Source organism: Gobio gobio (assembly GCF_949357685.1).
Source record: "Gobio gobio genome assembly, chromosome: 12".
NCBI lineage: Eukaryota > Metazoa > Chordata > Actinopteri > Cypriniformes > Gobionidae > Gobio > Gobio gobio.
Window position 1 is genome coordinate 55,273,040 of NC_137105.1, and position 20,953 is coordinate 55,293,992.

General features: G+C 39.9%; 1 protein-coding gene across 1 annotated transcript in view; it reads left to right on the top strand.

Annotated features, from left to right (window-relative positions):
* LOC307134794 (NLR family CARD domain-containing protein 3-like) overlaps window positions 1-19,817 on the top strand; it is a gene marked incomplete at its 5' end in the record, with an annotated part of 37,258 nt that extends 17,441 nt beyond the window's left edge. Inside the window, one exon of the mRNA XM_079830791.1 lies at window positions 18,374-19,817. Within this exon, the coding sequence (XP_079686917.1) occupies window positions 18,374-18,975 (602 nt within the window). The 3' untranslated portion in view covers window positions 18,976-19,817. The remainder of the gene's footprint in view (window positions 1-18,373) is intronic.
* Between the last annotated feature and the right edge of the window lie 1,136 nt (window positions 19,818-20,953).

Genomic DNA, 20,953 nt, shown 5'->3' on the forward strand with positions numbered 1-20,953 from the left:
GTCAGTAATTTATCTTTTTTTGACTAAAAATGATTTAGAGGCTGAAATATGTGAGTTTTATCTTTTTATAAAACCTTTTTATTTGTTATTTGCTGGTTTTCTACATAAAACTTGGTGAATTGATTTCATTGTGTAGCATTGGGACTTTTTAACAGGATTCTGTGATAACCGTCATGATCAACTATGATAAACTAAAATCAACTATAATTATGTGTTTTTATAGTATAATATGCAAAGTACAATTTTCTATAAGAAAAAAAAAATCTCTGATTCTGTTATTTTCTCTGACATTTAAGGGTAACATAGGCCTACAAAGGCTCTTTTAGGTCTAAAACAGTTTGGATAGTTGTTAATACAGCGTTCCCACAGCTTGGTTAACTTCAAATTCAAGAACCTTTCAAGGACTTTACTTTTGGCCATATGACAGAGGTCTGATATTCTATTTGTCATATTTCTGTTTTGCATAAAACTGAAGAATATTCGGTACATCCTATACTGTATTCTAAAATGATCTGATATTAACTTTTGCATGGATTTTATTGAAAAGAGCTTAGGCTCATGTAACCAGTCTATTTTTGCAATATTTCAAGTTGTGTCTGTGAAACGCTGAGGTACCGTAGTGGTTTTGTGCGCGCGTGAACATCATGGCAATGTACAACACAAAGTACCTCACGCGGGAAACACTTAATGTAATGCATAAATGCAAGTAACAAACGTAAATCAAGCATAGTCCACGAAGTGTTGGCGAAATAACACATTATCGGACCGGAGAGAATAATATTGAATTTCTTCCAGAAAACTTCTTGCACAAAATAAATTCAAGCACTTTCAAGGACCTGTATGTATGTTTATTTTCAGTCATGTCATTGTACTCAGCCCTCTCTTTCTGCACAAGGGAAAGATGATCGTATTGGTTCTTTACTGTTTCAGACATTGTGTTATCTGGGAGGTTTGCACTTCGTATCAGCTGCTTGTTGCTCACTGCTCGTGTATCATCCACCAGGGTTTCCAGGTTTTCACAACAAAACCCGCACAATTTCTACTCAAAACTAGCCCAAAACAAGCCCAATCGCGTTTCAGGGGGGCTTCTCTGGTAAAAATCGCATTTCAGGGGCATGTTTTTTTTGGCATGGTTGCCTACTAAAATTCACATTCCCGGGGCTAAATATCACATAATTGGGGTCGCTTCAACCCGCGGACATGAAAAACAGCGGACTTGGCAACACTGAGCCACGCTTCCCTTAGAGGGCGGGACAATAACAAAAGAGAAACACGCCTCTGCTGCATGCTAGAATCTCTTAAAAACCAGGCGATTTCAACCTCAAAGTGTATGCTTTTAAATATACCAATACTGCTATCTCAAACATGGAGAGGCTTCTTCATGATCTCAACTAACAGATTCTGCACAAAAGCGAAAATCACTAATTTTGAAAACAAAATCATTGTTTTCATTCTCATTTTGCTCGAAACTTGTGCTGCCGACTTGTGTCCCTGGTTGCCGTAACGGGTCACATATTTTCTGTCCCCTAAGCCCATACCCCTAAACCTACCCTTCACAGAAAACTTTCTCCATTTTTACAATTTTAAATAAGCATAATTTATTCATTTTTCTCATTTGAAGCACTGGCTGGTCCCCACAACTTTGGGAACTTTGATTTGAAATGTTTCTATAATGTTAAAATTTCTGGTTTTCTTGTTATTAATTGAATGTTGTTTAAATGTTACAGTAACATCAGTACGAGAAGACTTTTACAAGATAGTTAAGGTTATACTTCCACACAATTAAGAATCATGTAATTGCAAATTTTTTCAAATTTTCTATTGGCTGTGAGCATTTTGTGCTCTTTATGCGCCCTGGACACCTTGCGTTTTAAAGGGGTGATGAATTGAGAAATCAACTTCAAACCTCAACTTGTGATCCGACTCGTGGAGCTAAACGGATCGCGCTACAGAGCAATAAACATGCCGGTTCTAGCTCACGTCTGTAAGACATTGCACTAGGGATGGGCGATATGGCCTAAAATCCATTTTTCGATATACATTGCAGCCTCTTGCGATAATGATATATTTTGCGATAAATAAATTATAATAGACCCATTTCAGAACAGGTTACATAGACCCTAAGGAAAGCCAAACCATAAGGAAACATATTTCAAACAAAGTTTCTTACCTGCAGCCTAATTAAACGTATTTGGTTTTAAACATTTTGTTATCTTAATAAAATGAAAACTGGTGTCTTGTTAATAAAGGATCAGATACTGTGAATTAGGGAATAGGTGTAACATGAATCCACTGGAGAGGCAAGTTTGTGAACCCAAGTGCAGTTTATTCCAAAATCAAAATTCAAAACATAAAAAGAAAACTTGACTTGGCATTACAAAAACAGTCTAGACTAGACTTGACTTTACAACAGAAACTCACCATCAGTGGTTACACGATCAATATCAGACAAAGACACATGGCAAACATGAGGGCTTAACCCTCTCGAGTCGAAGGTCGGGCTCTCTTTTTTTCTTATCAGTGTCAAAGAGACTCAAATAACTCTGTCGTTCTTATCATTCAGGCAAGTGTTATACATCATAATCTGTTAAGTTTCAATTTTTCAATTTTTTTGTGTACAGTGTTACGACCCTGCGTTCCACTTGCTCGCCTGCTGAGGGCGCTGTGTTAATGAGAGCGCAGGAGAGTGTACACACCTGTTCCCTATTTTCCACCTAATGAAGGAGAGGATAAAGCCTTGGCCTTCACCATTATACTTTGCTTCATCCAGGGGATCGACACCCTCTGGAGAAGTCATTCTTTGGCATACCTTTGTTTGTTTGCAACCCATACCCACCTTTTCTCTTCCCCATTTGGATTATGATTTCCCCTTTTGATTTTGAACCCTAGACTTTGTTATATTAATTTATCTGAATATTGAAGAGTAATAAAAACTTGCAAGTCATTCAGTGTACTTGTATCCTTTATGTACGGTCGAAACGAGCTGGCCGTAACATAAATTGGGTGTCTCGTCCGCGATCCTATGGGGGTAGGAAACGTTGGTAAGTATGGGTTGTATGTGTGTATGTTTTTGTGAATGATTGCCTTTTATAAATGAGAACTCTGCTTAGTTAGAGTGTTTCCAGCTGGATTGTGAATACAATCTTTCCGACGGAGCACTGTTTGTTGTTTTGTTTTGTTATTTTGCCTTTCTTGTTTTTGGAGGTTATCCTGGGTGGAGATTCACTCCCTGTAGGGGGTACGCTTCCGGACCTTCAGTCTGACTGATTGTCGCGGAGCTCAGCGTTTAATGCCGCCCCGAGCCCGGTACATCTCTGAAGACCAGGTAGGGTTTAGTTAGTGTTTTCTGAGTTAGGATCTGGAGTTCTCATATTGTAAACGGTAAATCCATTCAACAAATAAGTAAAGGTAAATCATTGTGTTTGTGTGTATAGTGCGGTTTAATCTCGCGTTTACACTGTGTTTTGACTTGTGGGAAGTCTTCGGAAGTTTTTGTGAATGAACATGGGTTGCGTAATACGGTGACGTAGTTCATTTTTGAAGCAGTGGCTTATGGGAGTTGTATTTCGGGTAAACAGCGTCTCACGTGTAGTAGTTTCGTTTGTTATTGTGCGTATACATATACAAACAAAATGTCTTCGGTGGTCGAAGATTTCTTTGCGTGTCCGTCAGAAGCTTTGCTTGAGAGTTGTACAAAGGAGCAGTTAGTGCAAATCGCCGAACGCTTCAGTGTCGATCTTACTTCTCAAGAAAAGAGGCTGAAGGAAACTATCGTGACTACTTTGAAGCGATCACTTGTTGATAGGGGAGTTATAGAGGTAAGCACTGAGTTAATTACTCCTAGTGAATCGTTTGTGTCTACTGCTGAGGTTTATAGTGAAAGTGAGACAAAATTTCCAGAATTATCTTTGCAAGAGAAGCAATTGTGTTTAGAGGCCGCGAGAGTTCGTGCTGAACGTGACGATCACACTATGAAAGAGCGAGCGGTAGAAAGAGAATTTGAAGGGAGAAAATTAGATCATCAGTTAGCCATGCGAAAAATGGAGCTTGAGAGGGAACGTGACCAGAGAGCATTTCAGATAGAGAAGGTACGTGACGAGAGAGCATTTCAGATAGAGAAGGATCGAGAGGAGAGAGCGTTTCAGATTAAAAAGTTGGAGTTGGAACTAGAAGCAAAGACAGCGCAAGCGAATGTGCCTCCTGTTCCACAACCGCGTGCGAATGCAGGTGAACCTGTGTTTGATGTTCACAGAAATATGAGATTAGTTCCGCCATTTTCTGAAAAGGAAGTGGATAAATATTTCTATCACTTTGAACGTGTTGCTTTATCCATGAAATGGCCAAGAAGCTGTTGGACTTTATTGTTACAGTGTGTGTTCACAGGTAAAGCTCAGGAAGTTTATTCTGCACTCTCACTGGAACAGAGTGGTGAGTATGATGTGGTGAAATCTGCTGTGTTACATGCATATGAACTCATGCCTGAGGCATATCGACAAAAATTTAGGAGTTTGAGTAAAACAGATGAATGTACTCATGTTGAATTTGCAAGAGGAAAAGAGAACTTATTTGATCGTTGGTGCACTTCAATGAAAGTTACAACTAAAGAGCAGTTAAGAGAATTAGTACTCTTAGAGGAGTTTAAACATTGTGTTCCTCATGCTGTAGCTACGCATCTCACTGAACACAAGGTGAATACACTTTCTGAAGCTGCTATCATGGCTGATGAATTTGTGTTAACCCATCGTGGGTCATTCAATTCAGTCGGTCTTAAAACCAACGATATGAGTAGGTCTAAGTTTTGCTTTCAGCCTAAGACGAAGTCTCCTGTGATGAGTAGGAATATTAAGGCGACAGTTGCTGAACATGTTAGTAAGCCTGCACTCTCACGAGACATGGTTTGCTTTTATTGTAAAAAGCCTGGTCATAAAATATCTGACTGTCTAATTCTCAAGAAGAAAGAGAGATTGTCTAAACCTGTTGCTTTAGTTTCTACTTCACCATTTATTGTTGACACTCGTGATGAGAAAGATTGTCATTTATCTAGTGCTGGTGATAAATCTGTTGATTAGTGTATAGCTTCCTCCGTTGATTATACACCTTTTATCACTGAGGGAAATGTGTCATTGCCTGGTTCAAACGAAACGGTGCCAGTGTGTCTTCTTCGAGATACGGGAGCCGCACAGTCGTTTCTCCTAGAAGGAATTTTGCCTTTAACTTCTGAAACCGCTACTGGAACTCATGTACTAGTGCGAGGTTTTGAGATGGGGTTTGTTGAAGTGCCTTTGCATCAAATCCATCTTTCCTCTGCCATTGTCTCTGGTGATGTAGTAGTTGGTGTTCGTTCTGCACTTCCAGTCCCTGGGATTACATTTATTCTAGGAAATGATTTAGCTGGTGGGAATGTTTGGGGACGGAGTGGTGTGGCAGCTCCGCCCATAATAGCATCTACACCCAGGAAATCTGATGTTGACAATTGTAGAGAATTTCCTGATTTGTTTCCAGCTTGTGCAGTTACTCGATCCATGGCTAAACCCCTGTCTGAACATCAAGTTGAAGTTCCACTGCATGACACTTTCTTTTACACTGTTAATACAGGTAAGCCAGGATCTGATGAGTATATATGTCCTAAGCAAAGAGACCTGAAATCCTGCTCTCCGTTGTCTTCTGACCAGAAAGATTCAACAGTGCTGCAAAATGAATCTGCTGATACGTCTGAGGTTCTGTCCACTCCTGAGAAAACCAATGTTGATCTCTCTGATGTTGATGACTGTTCTCTAACTTCTTTGTTACAGATCTCTCGAGAGGATTTAATTAGAGCTCAACAGAGCGATGACACTCTTGGACCTTTATTTTCTGCAGCTGGGTCTAAGAAGTGTTCTGGTCCTCTGTCCTCTTCGTACTTTCTTGATGATGGTCTGCTTTGTCGGACAGTGGTCCTGCATAAAGATGTTTCTCTGGAACCTAAAACTCAGATTGTGCTTCCTTTTACCGTGAGAGACTCTGTGTTGCATTTGGCTCATCAAGGACTTGCTGGTCATACCGGAGTTCGTAAAACGTATGATCGAGTTTTGCGACAGTTCTATTGGCCTAAGGTAAAACGAGATGTGGCAAAACATATTAGATCTTGTCATACATGCCAGATCACCGGTAAGCCAAATCAAAAAGTACCTGTTGCTCCATTGCAGCCTATTTCTGTCGTCTCCACACCTTTCGAGCATTTGATAGTTGACTGTGTTGGTCCTTTGCCCCGGTCTAAGACTGGTCACCAATACCTTTTAACCGTCATGTGCCAGACTACTCGTTATCCTTCTGCTTATCCGTTAAGGTCCATCACTACTAAATCTGTCTTGAAAGCCCTCACTAATTTCATGTCGACCTTTGGAATTCCCAAAGTTATTCAGTCCGATCAGGGTTCGAACTTCATGTCAAAACAGTTCTCCAAAGCCCTGCGTCAACTTAAAGAAAACCACAATAATTCTAGTGCCTATCATCCGCAGAGTCAGGGAGTTCTTGAGAGGTTTCACCAAACCCTGAAGTCCCTTTTGAGGTCATATTGTGTGGAACTCGATGCGGATTGGGAAGAAGGTCTGCCATGGATGTTATTAGCGATACGTGAGGTAATCCAAGAAAGTCTTGGGTTTAGCCCAAATGAATTAGTGTTCGGACATGTAGTTCGAGGACCTACGGCTGTGTTAGCTGATGAGTGGCGAACGTCTAAACCTTCTGAAAACATTAGGGGTGTAACGGTTCGCGTATTCGTACCGAACGGTTCACGGGATGAGTTCCAAATGGAATCAGTATTCCCTATTTGATCATCCCTATGTGAGCAGGACACGGGAATCAGTATTCCCTATTTGATCATCCCTATGTGAGCAGGACACGCGTGTGCCGTATGTAGCAGTTTGGAATGCACTTGGCAAAGGGAGCGGCGTAATTTCCTCATTATCTTCAGCTGGGATGTTCCCGTGACAACGCAGCGCCGGCATAAATAAATATACAATTCACATTTTTAAGAGTTATATTACTTTTTATATACAGTATTACAAAGCATATTTTTATAAACATTTTAAAATAAAAAATGTTTATTTTTATTTGCAACAGTTAGGCTAAAAAAAAGAAAATGATGCAGATAAAACTGCGACATCTGCTGCAGTGTTGCCAAGTTCATACATGTCCGCAGGTTGAAGCGACCCCAATTGTGTGATATTTAGCACCGGGAATGCGTATTTCAGCAGGAAACCCTGCCAAAAAGACATATATTTTACCCCCCATAAGAGATTTTTACCAAAAAAACCCCACTGAAATGAGACTGGGCTTGTTTTGGGCTAGTTTTGAGTAGCGATTGGGCGGGTTTTGTTGTGAATATCTGGCAACCCTGATCTGCTGACGGACACTGTGCTGCGTTGTCACCGGAACATCCCAGCTGAAGATAATGAGGAATTTACGCCGCTCCCTTTGCCAAGTGCATTCCAAACTGCTACATACGGTACACGTGTGTCCTGCTCACATAGGGATGATCAAATAGGGAATACTGATTCCATTTGGAACTCACCCCGTGAACCGTTCGGTACGAATACACGAACCGTTACACCCCTAGAAAACATTTCAGATTATGTGAGTGGATTCCGGCGTAGATTGTATGAGGCACGAGCTCTTGCTAAAAAGAAGTTGAGTAAATCTCAAATAAAAATGCAACAACATTTTGACAGAAAAGCTAAGCTGAGGGAGTTTCAGGTGGGTGATCAAGTATTGGCTTTGCTGCCTCTACCTGCCAACCCATTTCAGGCTAAATTTACAGGCCCCTACAGTGTAGCCAAACGTCTTTCTGATAATAATTATCTGTTGAATAATCCTGACCGGAGAAAAAAAGTACAAGTCTGTCACAGTAACCTGTTGAAATTGTATATAGCTCCTGTTCGTTCCGTTACTGTTAATGTGGTAAACTCTTGTGACTCTTTTCCAGAATCGTCTCCTCTCTTTCACAGCACGAGTGGGGATTCTTTAGAGAATGCTGATGAGGATGAGAGTTTCCTTTCTCGAGAAAAGGTCGACGGGCGACTTAAAAACTCTGAGATTCTTCTTAACCTGTCCTCTCATCTTTCTTATTTGACTGAGAAAGAGAGAAGTGATGTCACTGAGTTGATGTCATTTCCCTCTCTTTTCCTTGACGTTCCCGGTCGCACTTCTGTCATCGAACATGATATCGACGTAGGAACCTCATGTCCATTTAAACAGAATGCCTATCGAGTCAATCCTTTTAAAAGAGATTTGCTGAAACAAGAGGTGAACTATCTGCTTGCTCATAATCTGGCTGAATCTAGTTTCAGTTCATGGAGTTCCCCTTGTGTTTTAGTAAATAAACCTGATGGCTCATATCGATTCTGCACAGATTATCGAAAACTTAATTCTGTGACAAAGCCGGACTGTTTCCCTTTACCTCGAATTGATGACTGAGTCGATCAAGTTGGCTCTGCCCGATACGTCAGCAAATTCGACCTCTTAAAGGGGTATTGGCAGGTGCCTTTGACCAGTCTCAGGAAAAGATAATGTTATAGCTGACACACTTTCTAGAGCGTAACATTTCTGCGTTGCCTGTTCCTTTTTCTTTGCATCTCTAGGGCCCAGAGGTGTTGAAGATTGAAAAGACGACGTTTCTCTGGATCCCCAGAACTTTTATTTGTATTTGTTCTTGGAAGTGTTTTAACTGTCTTTTCTTTGTTGTTTAGATTCGTGGTCGAATCTTTTTTGAGGAGGGAGGTGTTACGACCCTGCGTTCCACTTGCTCGCCTGCTGAGGGCGCTGTGTTAATGAGAGCGCAGGAGAGTGTACACACCTGTTCCCTATTTTCCACCTAATGAAGGAGAGGATAAAGCCTTGGCCTTCACCATTATACTTTGCTTCGTCCAGGGGATCGACACCCTCTGGAGAAGTCATTCTTTGGCATACCTTTGTTTGTTTGCAACCCATACCCACCTTTTCTCTTCCCCATTTGGATTATGATTTCCCCTTTTGATTTTGAACCCTAGACTTTGTTATATTAATTTATCTGAATATTGAAGAGTAATAAAAACTTGCAAGTCATTCAGTGTACTTGTATCCTATATGTACGGTCAAAACGAGCTGGCCGTAACAACAGTCACAATAAAAACTGAATGTTTTGCTTTTTGCAAAATAAAGAAATCAAACATGATGCGCAATCTGCAGCCTCTCTCTCAAAGACATTCATTCAGATAGTCTTCAAAAAAGGACCTCTAGCTTAGTGAATTCTTGTCTCACAAACATGTGACATATGTATAAAGACACGCTGAAATGTCAGGTTTTAAACAATGTAAACCAAATCGAAAACAAATATGCTGTGTTTATGTAATCTGGTTGAAAAGTGATAGATGTCAGTCTTTCGCGAGCCAGTTCATTATCCGCTAATGCGACCACGCCCACGGAGCATACGCTTTATTGAGATTCAAATACTGAGATGCCCACACATTAACTCAAATAAACACATCAAGTTCTGCTATAGCCTACTTCAGCTACATCGTTTTGACACGCGTTGCGAAAAGCTCATGAAGAAACCTAATGAAAAGCTGTTCATTTCTTAAAGCAAGGGCTGATTGTAAGGTAGGCCTTATTCTGTTAAGTTTATTCTGTTAATCTGTTAGCATCTGTGAATATTAAACGCACAAAGACAGTTTAAATATGAATCCTGCGCATTGTCATACATGCAAGACTGTTTAGACAAGATTTATTTGACCTGTTTTGGACAGATTATAATGTGTTTATTGTAAAAGAGCCTAGTGTCACAGCAATAAAGCTTTTATTCACAAATGTCTGGTCCGAAGCTATAAATACAGTACCAGTCAAACGTATTTTGCTTCATATTGATGTTTAAATATTATAGCCTAATGTTATTTTTTTTTTAAAATTTTAATTGTTTTATCGAGTTAATATCGAGTTTTGTTTTGTAGAAAGGGAATTTTTTTGTTTTGTAGAAAGTGAATTGCTTTCTTTAAAGTGAATTTCGTTTTGTATGAATTGTATCTTAATCTTAATTATTTATTTATTTATTTATTTATTTTTTAGCATGAGACTACTTTCAAAAACTAAAAACTAAAATGGTACAAAAAATGTAGAAAAAATGCTCTTAGTAATTTTTGTCTTGTTTCTAGTCTAAATATTTAAACATACTTAAATCAAGATGCATTTACTAGATAAGTACAATTTTCAACTAAATAAGAAGAGCATTTTTTGCAGTGAAGTCAAATCTTTTGATCATTTAAAATACAATAGGCCTTTGTTGACTACATTCTAAATAAATTATTCTGGAGTTTTGTTTTGTAGAAAGTTAATTGCTTTCTTTACAGTGAATTTCGTTTTTGTAGAAAAAATGTTCTTTGTTAATGTTGTCCTGTTTCTAGTCTAAATATTTAAACGTTCTTTAATCAAGATGCATTTACTAGATAAGTACAATGTAATGTCCTTTGTCCTGCTGCTCTCAGTCACATAAGTACATGAAGCTCATTCCTTATGCAGCTCATTATGCAGGCTATTATGTTATTTGTCCTCTCAGATGATCTACATCATTATTCATTAGATATCACGCCTCATCGCATACTGACTTTGTGAAGAAAAACTGTCATACAAATTTTAAATCAGTTTATTGTTTTATGTGAATGAGTAGGCTCAATGATTCTCACATCAGTTTTAAGCAAAAACTCAATGCAAATACACCCTGGAGTTAAAAGTCTTTTGAACACATATCTATTGTGTGTTTTGAGGCCTTCATTTTAAAACAATTTTTTTTGTTTTTTTAAAAATCATGCATAAACATTTTTCTCTCAAAAATACAAGCATGTACATACATGTTGCTCATATATTATTGTAGCCCAATTTGTGCTGAATACAGTGTATTTACACTTTTGCCATTAATATGTTTATAAGCAACTGAAAAAAACACAAATGTCAGAGTATGTAAACTTCTAAAGGGCCCCAAAACAGCTCAGACTCCTAGGGGTTAAATACACAGAGACTAGTGACAAGACAAGGCACACCTGTGAACAATGGTCAGACAATGAACCAATGACAGAACATGACAAAATCACATGAGGGCATGGGAATCACATGACAAGACCAGGAAACAAGACAGTGAACATGACACACTGAGTACCATAACATTGAACATGATAAACTAAAACTGAAACATGAACCAACACCAAAAACACCACGTTACAATAGGGATGTCATGATACCAAAATTCCAGTAGTCGGTACCAATACCATAAAAGTATTACGGTACTCTGTACCACAGCAATATGTTTTTTTTATTTTATTTTTTTATTTAACTATTTAAAAAAAAAAAAAATTCAATAAGTTTATTTTTTTTATGATGATAATAATTTTAAGTAAATAATACATAAACATTTAAAGGCTGTATATGCTGTTTGAAAGTAAACATTGTTTATAAAAAAGATCAAGTGAAAAATAAGCAACCATTTAGGCATAATTATTATTATTAGTAGAGACGTAGCTAAATCTACTGTAGCCTAATATATTTATTAAGCCAAACTTTTATTTTGACGGTTTGTCGTGAAGACCATGATATGACGGTTTTCTCAAATGAAACGTTAAATTCTCATCAAGTGATGGGTTATGCGTTCATGTCCTCATATAGTGACACACGGCAGAGACTACAAAGACAGCGAGCGAGTGTCAAGCGAGCGCGTGTGTGTGTGCGCGCACACGCCCGTCATTCTGCGACCGAGTATAGTTTGCAGCTGCTCGTCAGACGGCTTAAATCCGAACCAAGTCCAAATAATGGATGTTGCACCAGTCTTTTTTACCAGCTCCTCCGTTTGACTTTCAGCTTTGTTTACTCAAGATGACGAATACGATGATGCGTTACAGCCGGTTGCAGCTCGTTGCTCTAAATTTCACGGGTAGATTGTCATCAACATGCATTATCACAAATTTTGTATTGTTTATATTGCATATTGTTTATATTGCCCATTACTACATTGCACGTTTGTTCGCTTAATTTCACCGTGGAATCGTCTGTAACAGTTAAACAAGATACAGGTCGAGCCTCGATTTGCAGACATATTGAGATTAAAACATAATGCTTTGCCTTCTATATTGGATCCGACAGGAATGGTGCAACACATTTATGTGAGTAAAACATGTTTTTTATTTGTGATAGTATTGCTTTGTTACAGATCGAATTGATTATGTGTACATGTCTAACTGAACATACCTTAGCACGCTGTCACAGGCTGGAGAATTCTTTATTTGTGGTGTTGTTGATTCATTGCGATTCGGGATGAGACTCTGACATGTATGGGCCAGTGACGGGCTACCAAAACATATCACTGGCCTGCCAACGGGCTATCTTAAATAGTGAAATAACATTCCTTTCTTGATGTGCGTTGTTCACTCTCTTGACTTGATATTTGAAGCTCGCGCCCACACAAAATAGCCTATTACTTATTCATTATGATGTTTTTGAATGTAAAAAGAATGAGGGTGAAGTTAGGATAGAATATGCCACCGCTACATTTACATTACGCCTCCACTGTCGTTTTGCTTTTTATAGAAATAAAATGTGATTTAATTCTTGGATTGTCATTGTCATTAAACCAGCTTCCTGGTTTTCCCAGTTGGTCTCCCATCCAGGTACTAACCAGGCTCAGCCCTGCTTAGCTTCAGTGAGAAACCAGTCTTGGTCTGCAGGGTGATATGGCTGCTGGATAAGACTTTTGTTCATCTTTAAAACATAAATTAATATATTTTTAATTAAACATAATTCTGTGCCTCCATTGACAGTCCAGGTCCAACCAAGAATATGGTAAACAGAAACTCAAATGTGCCTGCATGATGAGCAAGAACCAATGAGGTTTGTTCTGCCGTGTCATGTGAGCATGTTTGAGCTTCTGTTTACCATATTTAAATCACTCTATGTTCTTCATATAAAGCAACATGCCTCTTCAGAAGACTAAGATTAAATATAAAGTTCTAACAGAGGTACTAGTGATGGGCAGTTTTATTTCCACTGCTAGTTATCAATAATGCTTCATCAATCTACATCTAAGAGGAATGTGATTGTTTCTAATAACCCAATCATAATGTGTGGCATTGCGTTTGAGCTGAAGCTGAAGAATGAACACTGGGAAACTGAGTAAACCCAACCCAACGCATCAAATATGAGATTAATCAACATATTACAATGTAGAGGTGACCCCGAATCGTTGAAGATTCAATAGGAAGAGCCTGATTCCACTACCAATCTCACAGTTGAATCTTCGCAGAGGTGTTATGAAACGAGGATCATGCCCTTTTGGCTGTATGGGGTCCTCAATAGCCCCTTCACACACAGACTTTACTGGTAAATGATCATCTTTGACCATTGAGCCACGTCTCGCAGCTTCAACACTCGAGACCCAGCCTTCTTCTCCATTCATCAGCGCTGCGGCTCTGCAGTTTGATACTATTATACCCGTCTTGTGTTTTTAAGAGCAAACACGCGTTCTGTTTGATCATTCCTTATGCCTTTCACAAGACGTCATATGTTGTCAAATTGAACAGATAGTGAAACTAAAGCACTTCTTCTCATGCGGGCGAATGAAGAGCGGCGCAGCGGTTAAAGAATTTAACGTATTTTGGTGCTGATGTGTGAACGGTCTCTTACCGGTAAAAAGTCAGAACGCTGTTGCTAATTTCCCGGGATTGCTGTGTGAAAGCGGCTAATCTGATTACACACACCGGTTTATACACATATGACTTATTGCGTTTTTAATTTTTATTTATTAGAAAGGTATATTCTGTTCTAATTTAATTCTGTAAACGAATATTTGATAGTTTCTCAGAGCATCGGTGTTGCGCTACTGAGAGTGTGCTAGCACAGGCCGATTTAATTTGCAGATCTGCAGTTTGGCCTTTCTGCTGTTATTCATTTATTATTTTAGGTTTATTTATCCAAAATGTTTTTCTACATTTTCTTCTATATCTTTGTGTGATGTTCTGAACATCGTGGCTTTAAAATGTTTTGAGGACTCGTTTGAATGTTTATAACTAATGAATATTGTTATAAAGTGTGTTAATATTTGAATATCTCAACTAATGCTCTAAACCAGGGGTGGCGAACTCCGGTCCTGGACGGCCACTGTCCTGCATAGTTTTGCTTCAACCCTAATCAAACACACCTGAACAAGCTAATCATGGTCTGAAGTTACTAGAAAGCTAAAGGCAGGTGAGTTTTATCAGGGTTGGAGCTGAACTCTGCAGGACAGTGGCCCTCCAGGCTCGGAGTTCGCCACCCCTGCTCTAAACTATAGAGAAGCCTCCAATTTTATAATAATAACTATAGTCATAACTCTTTAATAAGAGTAGAGATATAATGAATATATAATCTAGTGAACTCTCTAGAATTATTTTTCTAGTTAACTGTCGAGTTTCTTGTCATTGAATGGCTTTCCGGAGGTAAATGTAATGTTGCGTGACATATTGTTCTCAAGCTTGACGTCTTTCTGCGGTTGAAACACTGATGGATGATCACATGACACAGGATTGATGTCAGTCAGTTGTTCTGTATCTTCTGATGTTCATTCATGTTTATTTGCTGTTGTAACTCGTAGTGAAGAGGAAGAGATGCCGCTTGAACTGAGGCGCTACAGCGATCTGTCACGCCACATTAAACAGAGGAAAACACATTTATTGAGTGAATTTCAGAATAAAACTGACAGAATTTGAGGCTTTGTTTTGTCATATTGAGAGTGACCTGCTCTGAGTTGTGTGTCGGCGTGTGTAGTTCTGAATAAACACGTTTGAAATATTCCATACATAGAAATATACATCTATTTTTAGATCCATTTAAAAAATACAAGTCTTTAAATAAATAAAATATAAAATTTGAAAAGTGTATTTTTGTATTTACTGTTTATTTGGGTTTCGTATGTGTTTTAATAGCATTAATAAACCTAGGTGACCTAACCCTAATGTTCTAACATTTACAGTGAAACACTCTGAAGGAATTGAAAATAATCAAAGATATTTGATATTTGAAATCCAACAAAGAAGTTTGCTTTACTGTTGTCAACACATTTGCTTATATGAAGGACCTGGAAAACAAAAGACAGGCCTGTAGGCCACATGAGGTGCCCCACCTTTATGTGTGATAGTGGGGGAAGTTTGGTCTGATTGGTCAGTTTGAATGTTATGTGTGAGTTTTGGTCTGATTGGTCAGTTTAAAAGAATACATTTGGTTTCAGTCACATGGTCAAGGAATAGATAAAAGAGGATTGGATCTGTGGCTCTCTCTCTCTTTTCCCTCTGGCTCTTGAAGTCATTGGGATTTCTCTTCTTTGCTCTCTTCCTCTCTCTCCCCCACTCTCTCTCTCTCTCTCTCTCTCTCTCTCTCTTTCTCTCTCTCTCTCAGGTAACATTGTATTCATGCTGTGTACGATTAATGGTATAAGTTTATCATCTCATGCATCCATTTTGAAACTATTTTAAGTGTAACCATAACCAGATTTTGTCATTAAATCCTTTCTATTACAAATACTGTGCTAACTAGTTTTGATTTAGTATTGACTTTGAAGTGCTCTCTATTGCAATACAATATAGTCACATTATAGCAACGCTCTCCCACATATTTTGCTATTGTAACTGCGCTTATCTCCGTCGTTGGTATGAGTTGCAGTGGGTGGAAATAGACAAGAAATGTACAGTTTTCTTCTATATTTCTGATAACGTTTCTTTAGTTTTATGGCAACCCTGTAGATTGAACCATCTACAGGAGTCCACTCTTACAATTCCCACACACACACACTCACACACACACACTCACACACACACACACACACACACACACACACACACACACACACACACACACACACACACACACACACACACACACACACACACACACACACACACACACACACACACACACACACACACACTCGTCTAGTGACTGTTGTTCTAGATGTTTCTCTCTTCTTGTGTTCAGATGCCTGTGATCTCACACTGGATCCAAACACACACACACACACACACACACACACACACTCTCACACACACGCACACACTCACACACACACACACACACACACACACACACACACACACACACACACACACACACACACACACACACACACTCACACACACACACACTCACACTCACACTCACACTCACACACACATGTTGGGTTTTCATGTTTTATGGGGACTTTCCATAGGCGTAATCAGAGGTGTAGTGGTAAAAAAAAGAGGTAGGTAAACTATAAATTCTGGGTGACCGCATCGTGGTCACGGTAAGGTGGGCCACTGCCTACCGGTGTATAACGTATCCTGATGATAGCTATTGTTCTCAGAGAGAACAAAAATATTTAAGAGAGATAGAGAGGGGAGGCTTATATCCAGGGATTCCAATGCAATGCACTTGTACATAATAATTAGATTTGGGATTATTTTCATAGTCGATTAATCTGTTGAATATTTTCTCAAGTAATCGATTAGTTGTTTGGTCTATAATATGTCCGAAAAATGTGGATCAGTGTTTCCCAAAAGCCCAGGATGACGTCCTCAAATGTCTCGTTTTGTCCACAACTCAGTTTACTGTCACATATGAGAGAACACACTAGAACATATTCACATTAAACAAGCTGGAATCAAAGAATTTTACTTTTGTCTTAAAAAATTACTCAAGCCGACAAATCGATTATCTAAATATTTGTTGATTACAGTTTTTGCCAATTGCTAATGAGGCAGGTGCAGATTAACGACAGAAGGGTGAATTTGGTGAAGAAGAGCGAGAGCTTTATGTTGATGATGACAGGGTGCAGACAGCGATCGCTTGCGATTGCATTTAGAATGTAAACTTTTGATGAATTTATGAGAAATCTACAGACGCAAACAGGAAGTAAAACTCCCATTGATTTTTCTCCATAAGGATTTAAATTATCAGCCATAATGTCTAAAACATCTGAGGTAGACTGACCACGAGTTGTGAAACGAAAGTTTCTGCTTCTGTAGCTAGAGGTCTGTAAGAAAAACTACACTACCCACAGCCCTAAGCTTAACAGCGCCGCCTCTGATTGGTCCAACTCGCTGTTATTACCATAGAAACGTTTACCGTACCCGCGAACGGCTGTAGCTGACTAGCAAAGGGAGCTTGTTGTCACAAACTTTCAGTGGTTTAAATACCAGAGAATGCATATAATTACATCCAGTTATTTAACTGATAATAATGTATCCTGAATTTTACTTGTAGGCCTACATTGGCTAATGGGAAAAGAAAGAGGTGACTTGTTGAGTCAGTGGCATGAATCTAACCGTGAACCAAATTAACCCCAAAAACATAAAGTTTAGTACTGTTTTCCCGAGCTCACTCACTTTGGGCTTGGAGCCCGTTTGCTGGCATTAGGAGGAGGGCTGCTGTCTTGACGGCGCAAAAAAAATTGCCGGATATCTATGTTTGAATCTTGGTTGCGTGTTGTTCATGAATGATTCGTTCATTTTGAACGAATCTTTAATATGACTCGGGACTACCGAGTTGTCTCAGAAAGTGATTCGTTCATTTTGTGTTGACCGCGTGTGCGCATTACGCAACATATGGGTTCTGATTCTGAATCGACAGGTGAGATCCGAGTATTTTGTTCTTCCTGTCAGTCCTATAGACGGAAAGAAAAAAGATTAGTTCATTTTGCTGAACGAGACTCAAAGATCCGAGTCAGTAAAATGATCCGAACTTCCCACTACTCACACTGGCAGTTGCAGCGCAATATGAAAGACTTCGTCTAATTGTACAACAAACAACCAATGAAAATTAACAATATGAAACTAAAACGACATAAGCTTAATTTAAAATGGCTTAGGAACTGTAGGCTATTTAGAGGTGGATAAACTCAATTTAGAGGTGGATAAACGCACTTTGAAAACCAACCCATCACAGGAAACATTCTGCATTTTTACATTTTCAAAAAACATCACTTAGTCTGATTTATAAGATGTTTTCCTCATGGGGACCAAAAAATGTCCCCACAAGGACGAGGATTTCGGATATCGACATTTTGTCCCCATAACGTAGGGCTGTCCACACACACACACTCTCTCACACACACACACACACACACACACACACACACACACACACACACACACACACACACACACACACACACACACACACACACACACACGTCTAGTGACTGTTGTTCTAGATGTTTCTCTCTTCTTGTGTTCAGACGCCTGTGATCTCCCACTGGATCCAAATACAGCACACACACACACACACACACACACACACACACACACACACACACACACACACACACACACACTAGTGACTGTTGTTCTAGATGTTTCTCTCTTCTTGTGTTCAGACGCCTGTGATCTCACACTGGATCCAAACACAGCACACACTCGTCTCGTTCTTTCTGAGGGGAACAGGAAGGTGAAGCGTGTGAGAGAGGATCAGCCGTATCCTGATCATCCAGAGAGATTTGAGAAGTGTCCTCAGGTTCTGTGTGGAGAGAGTCTGACTGGACGCTGTTACTGGGAGGCTGAGTGGAGCGGACGTGCTGATATATCAGTGGCATATAAAGGAATCAGCAGGAAAGGACAGAGTGATGACTGTGTGTTTGGACGCAATGACAAATCCTGGAGTCTGTGGTGCTCTGGTAACAGATTCACTGTCCGTCACAATAATATCTGGACTGATATCCCTGCCATCCGTTCATCCTCTAAGAGAGCAGGAGTGTGTGTGGACGTGTCGGCCGGCACTCTGTCCTTCTATAGCATCTCTGACACACACACACTCACACACTTACACACACTCAACACCACATTCACTGAACCCCTCTGTGCTGGGTTTTGGGTTTATGATGATTCTTCAGTGTCTCTGTGTCAGATTAAACACACACACACTCACAGGGTTATTCCTACATTGAAAAATGTTTGTCCCGATATTGTGATTTATGATTGACGTAGAACAGATGACTGCTGCGCTTGTGTTAACTGAGTGACAGAGAGAACCATAGATATCCATAAATGGAGAGAACGATCGGAGAGCTCCTCCCTCTCTCTGTCTTCAAAATAAGCATTCTTAGCTTTCTAATATTTCACATATTACGTTAATCAAAATCAAAAGGTCGGAAGACCGAATCCATGTTGCACGTGGCGCTATCAGACGATGTTTTCCTTTAATTCCCGCTGGGTGTGAATTGCGCTCCAAAAACGTTGACTCTTCTCTGACCAGCTGACATAAAGCATACTTTCAATAAACAGGAAACAAATTATATTCTGTTATGAAGTGTTTTCTGTGTTGACAAATCTTTCGCGATGTTCTAACAGAGGGGATTCGCACACAACGCGTCTGCTAATGTCCGATTCATCGCCTAATGACTCGTTTGAACCGAATCATTTTAACGACTGGTTAGAACAACTGATCTGTCCAACACTGAACTCATGAATCAGTTTAATCATTTACTCAGAACATCTGAAAGGAGAACACAAGTGTGCTTACCCAATTTAGCACGAAGGGGTGTAAGAGTTACTTTGAATTATCCACAGTCTTTCAGCTTATTTATGTTCACAATGTGTAGTAAAATAAATAGCCTAAAATCATTTAGTTTAGACTGGAGTGAGGTGAACCCAGAACAAAGTTGTTATTAGCTAGCTGATAATTTTATGAAATTGTATATGGCAGAAAATTAGGCTATTTGTTAATTTTTTAATACTACTTTTTAATATTGATATGATTATATACCAAAACAATTATCTGTAAATAGTGTAAAAATGAGGAACAAAAACAAACATCAATGTATCAAAATAAAATAAGCAAAAATGACAAACTTTCTTTTAATTTATTTAAAATGTATTGTCAGTATTGCGCTTGCAGATCACGTGGGTAGGGTACTTTTTTACTGTGTGTGTGTGTGTGTGTGTGTGTGTGTGTGTGTGTGTGTGGATGACCATGTCTGTCAGAAGACCATTTTTGACCCAGGAAAAACCCTGACTCACACACACACTGCTCTGAATCTTGAATAAGGCTGTAATAATATTGATGTATTATCAGATTGCTTTAATATGTATTGTGACGAGTCCACCCAGAGGAATCAGCGTCGCCCTGGCAACAACGCACCTGCACGTCATCACCATGGGCTGATCGGTCACAGCTGCACCTCATCAGCCCGGAGACATAAAAGCAGCTACGGATGAGCAGACGGACAGACTCTGGTCTCGAGCTGAATGCACTGCTGGACTAACCTCTGTTTGTTGTTCTCCCCCAGAAAGCAGCGAGTGACCGACAGCCCACTTCACTGGAGCACGTTTGGACACCCACTTTCCCACGGATTGAGCACCACCGAGCACGAGGATCACCAGCCACCACGCACCGGCTCACTTACTATTTTCACCTGGTTTACTGCACTGTAAATAAAATCCACCCTCCGGGGCCTTTTTCACCTAGCCTGCCTTGTCGTGTGATTCCTCACCCCGTGACAGTGGTGGAGAATGCGGGCAGAAGCGTGAGGAATCACCGACAAGTTCACCGCACCCAAAAATCCTAATCTTCTCTGTTTGTTTTTTTTTTCCCGCACGCCAGAACCCGGAAGTAGCACGCTCGCTCCCCGAAGATGGAGGAAGTGTTGCAGCGCCTCACGGAGGTGAGCATCCGCCAGCAACAAATCGCGGAACATCTCGCCACCCGCCAGGGAAGGACGGAAGAAGAACTCACCGCCATCCGTGTTGCCGCCGCCCAGCGCGTTCCGCTACCTGATCCGCGTGCCCAAGCCACCCGCCTACTGCCGAAGATGACGGCGGATGATGACGTGGAGGCTTTCCTACAGGTCTTCGAGACCACTGCCCGGAGCGAAGAGTGGCCAGAGGACGATTGGGCACGCGCGCTGGCACCTCTGCTGACTGGAGAAGCCCAGCGGGCTTATTTTTCACTTCCCCGTGCG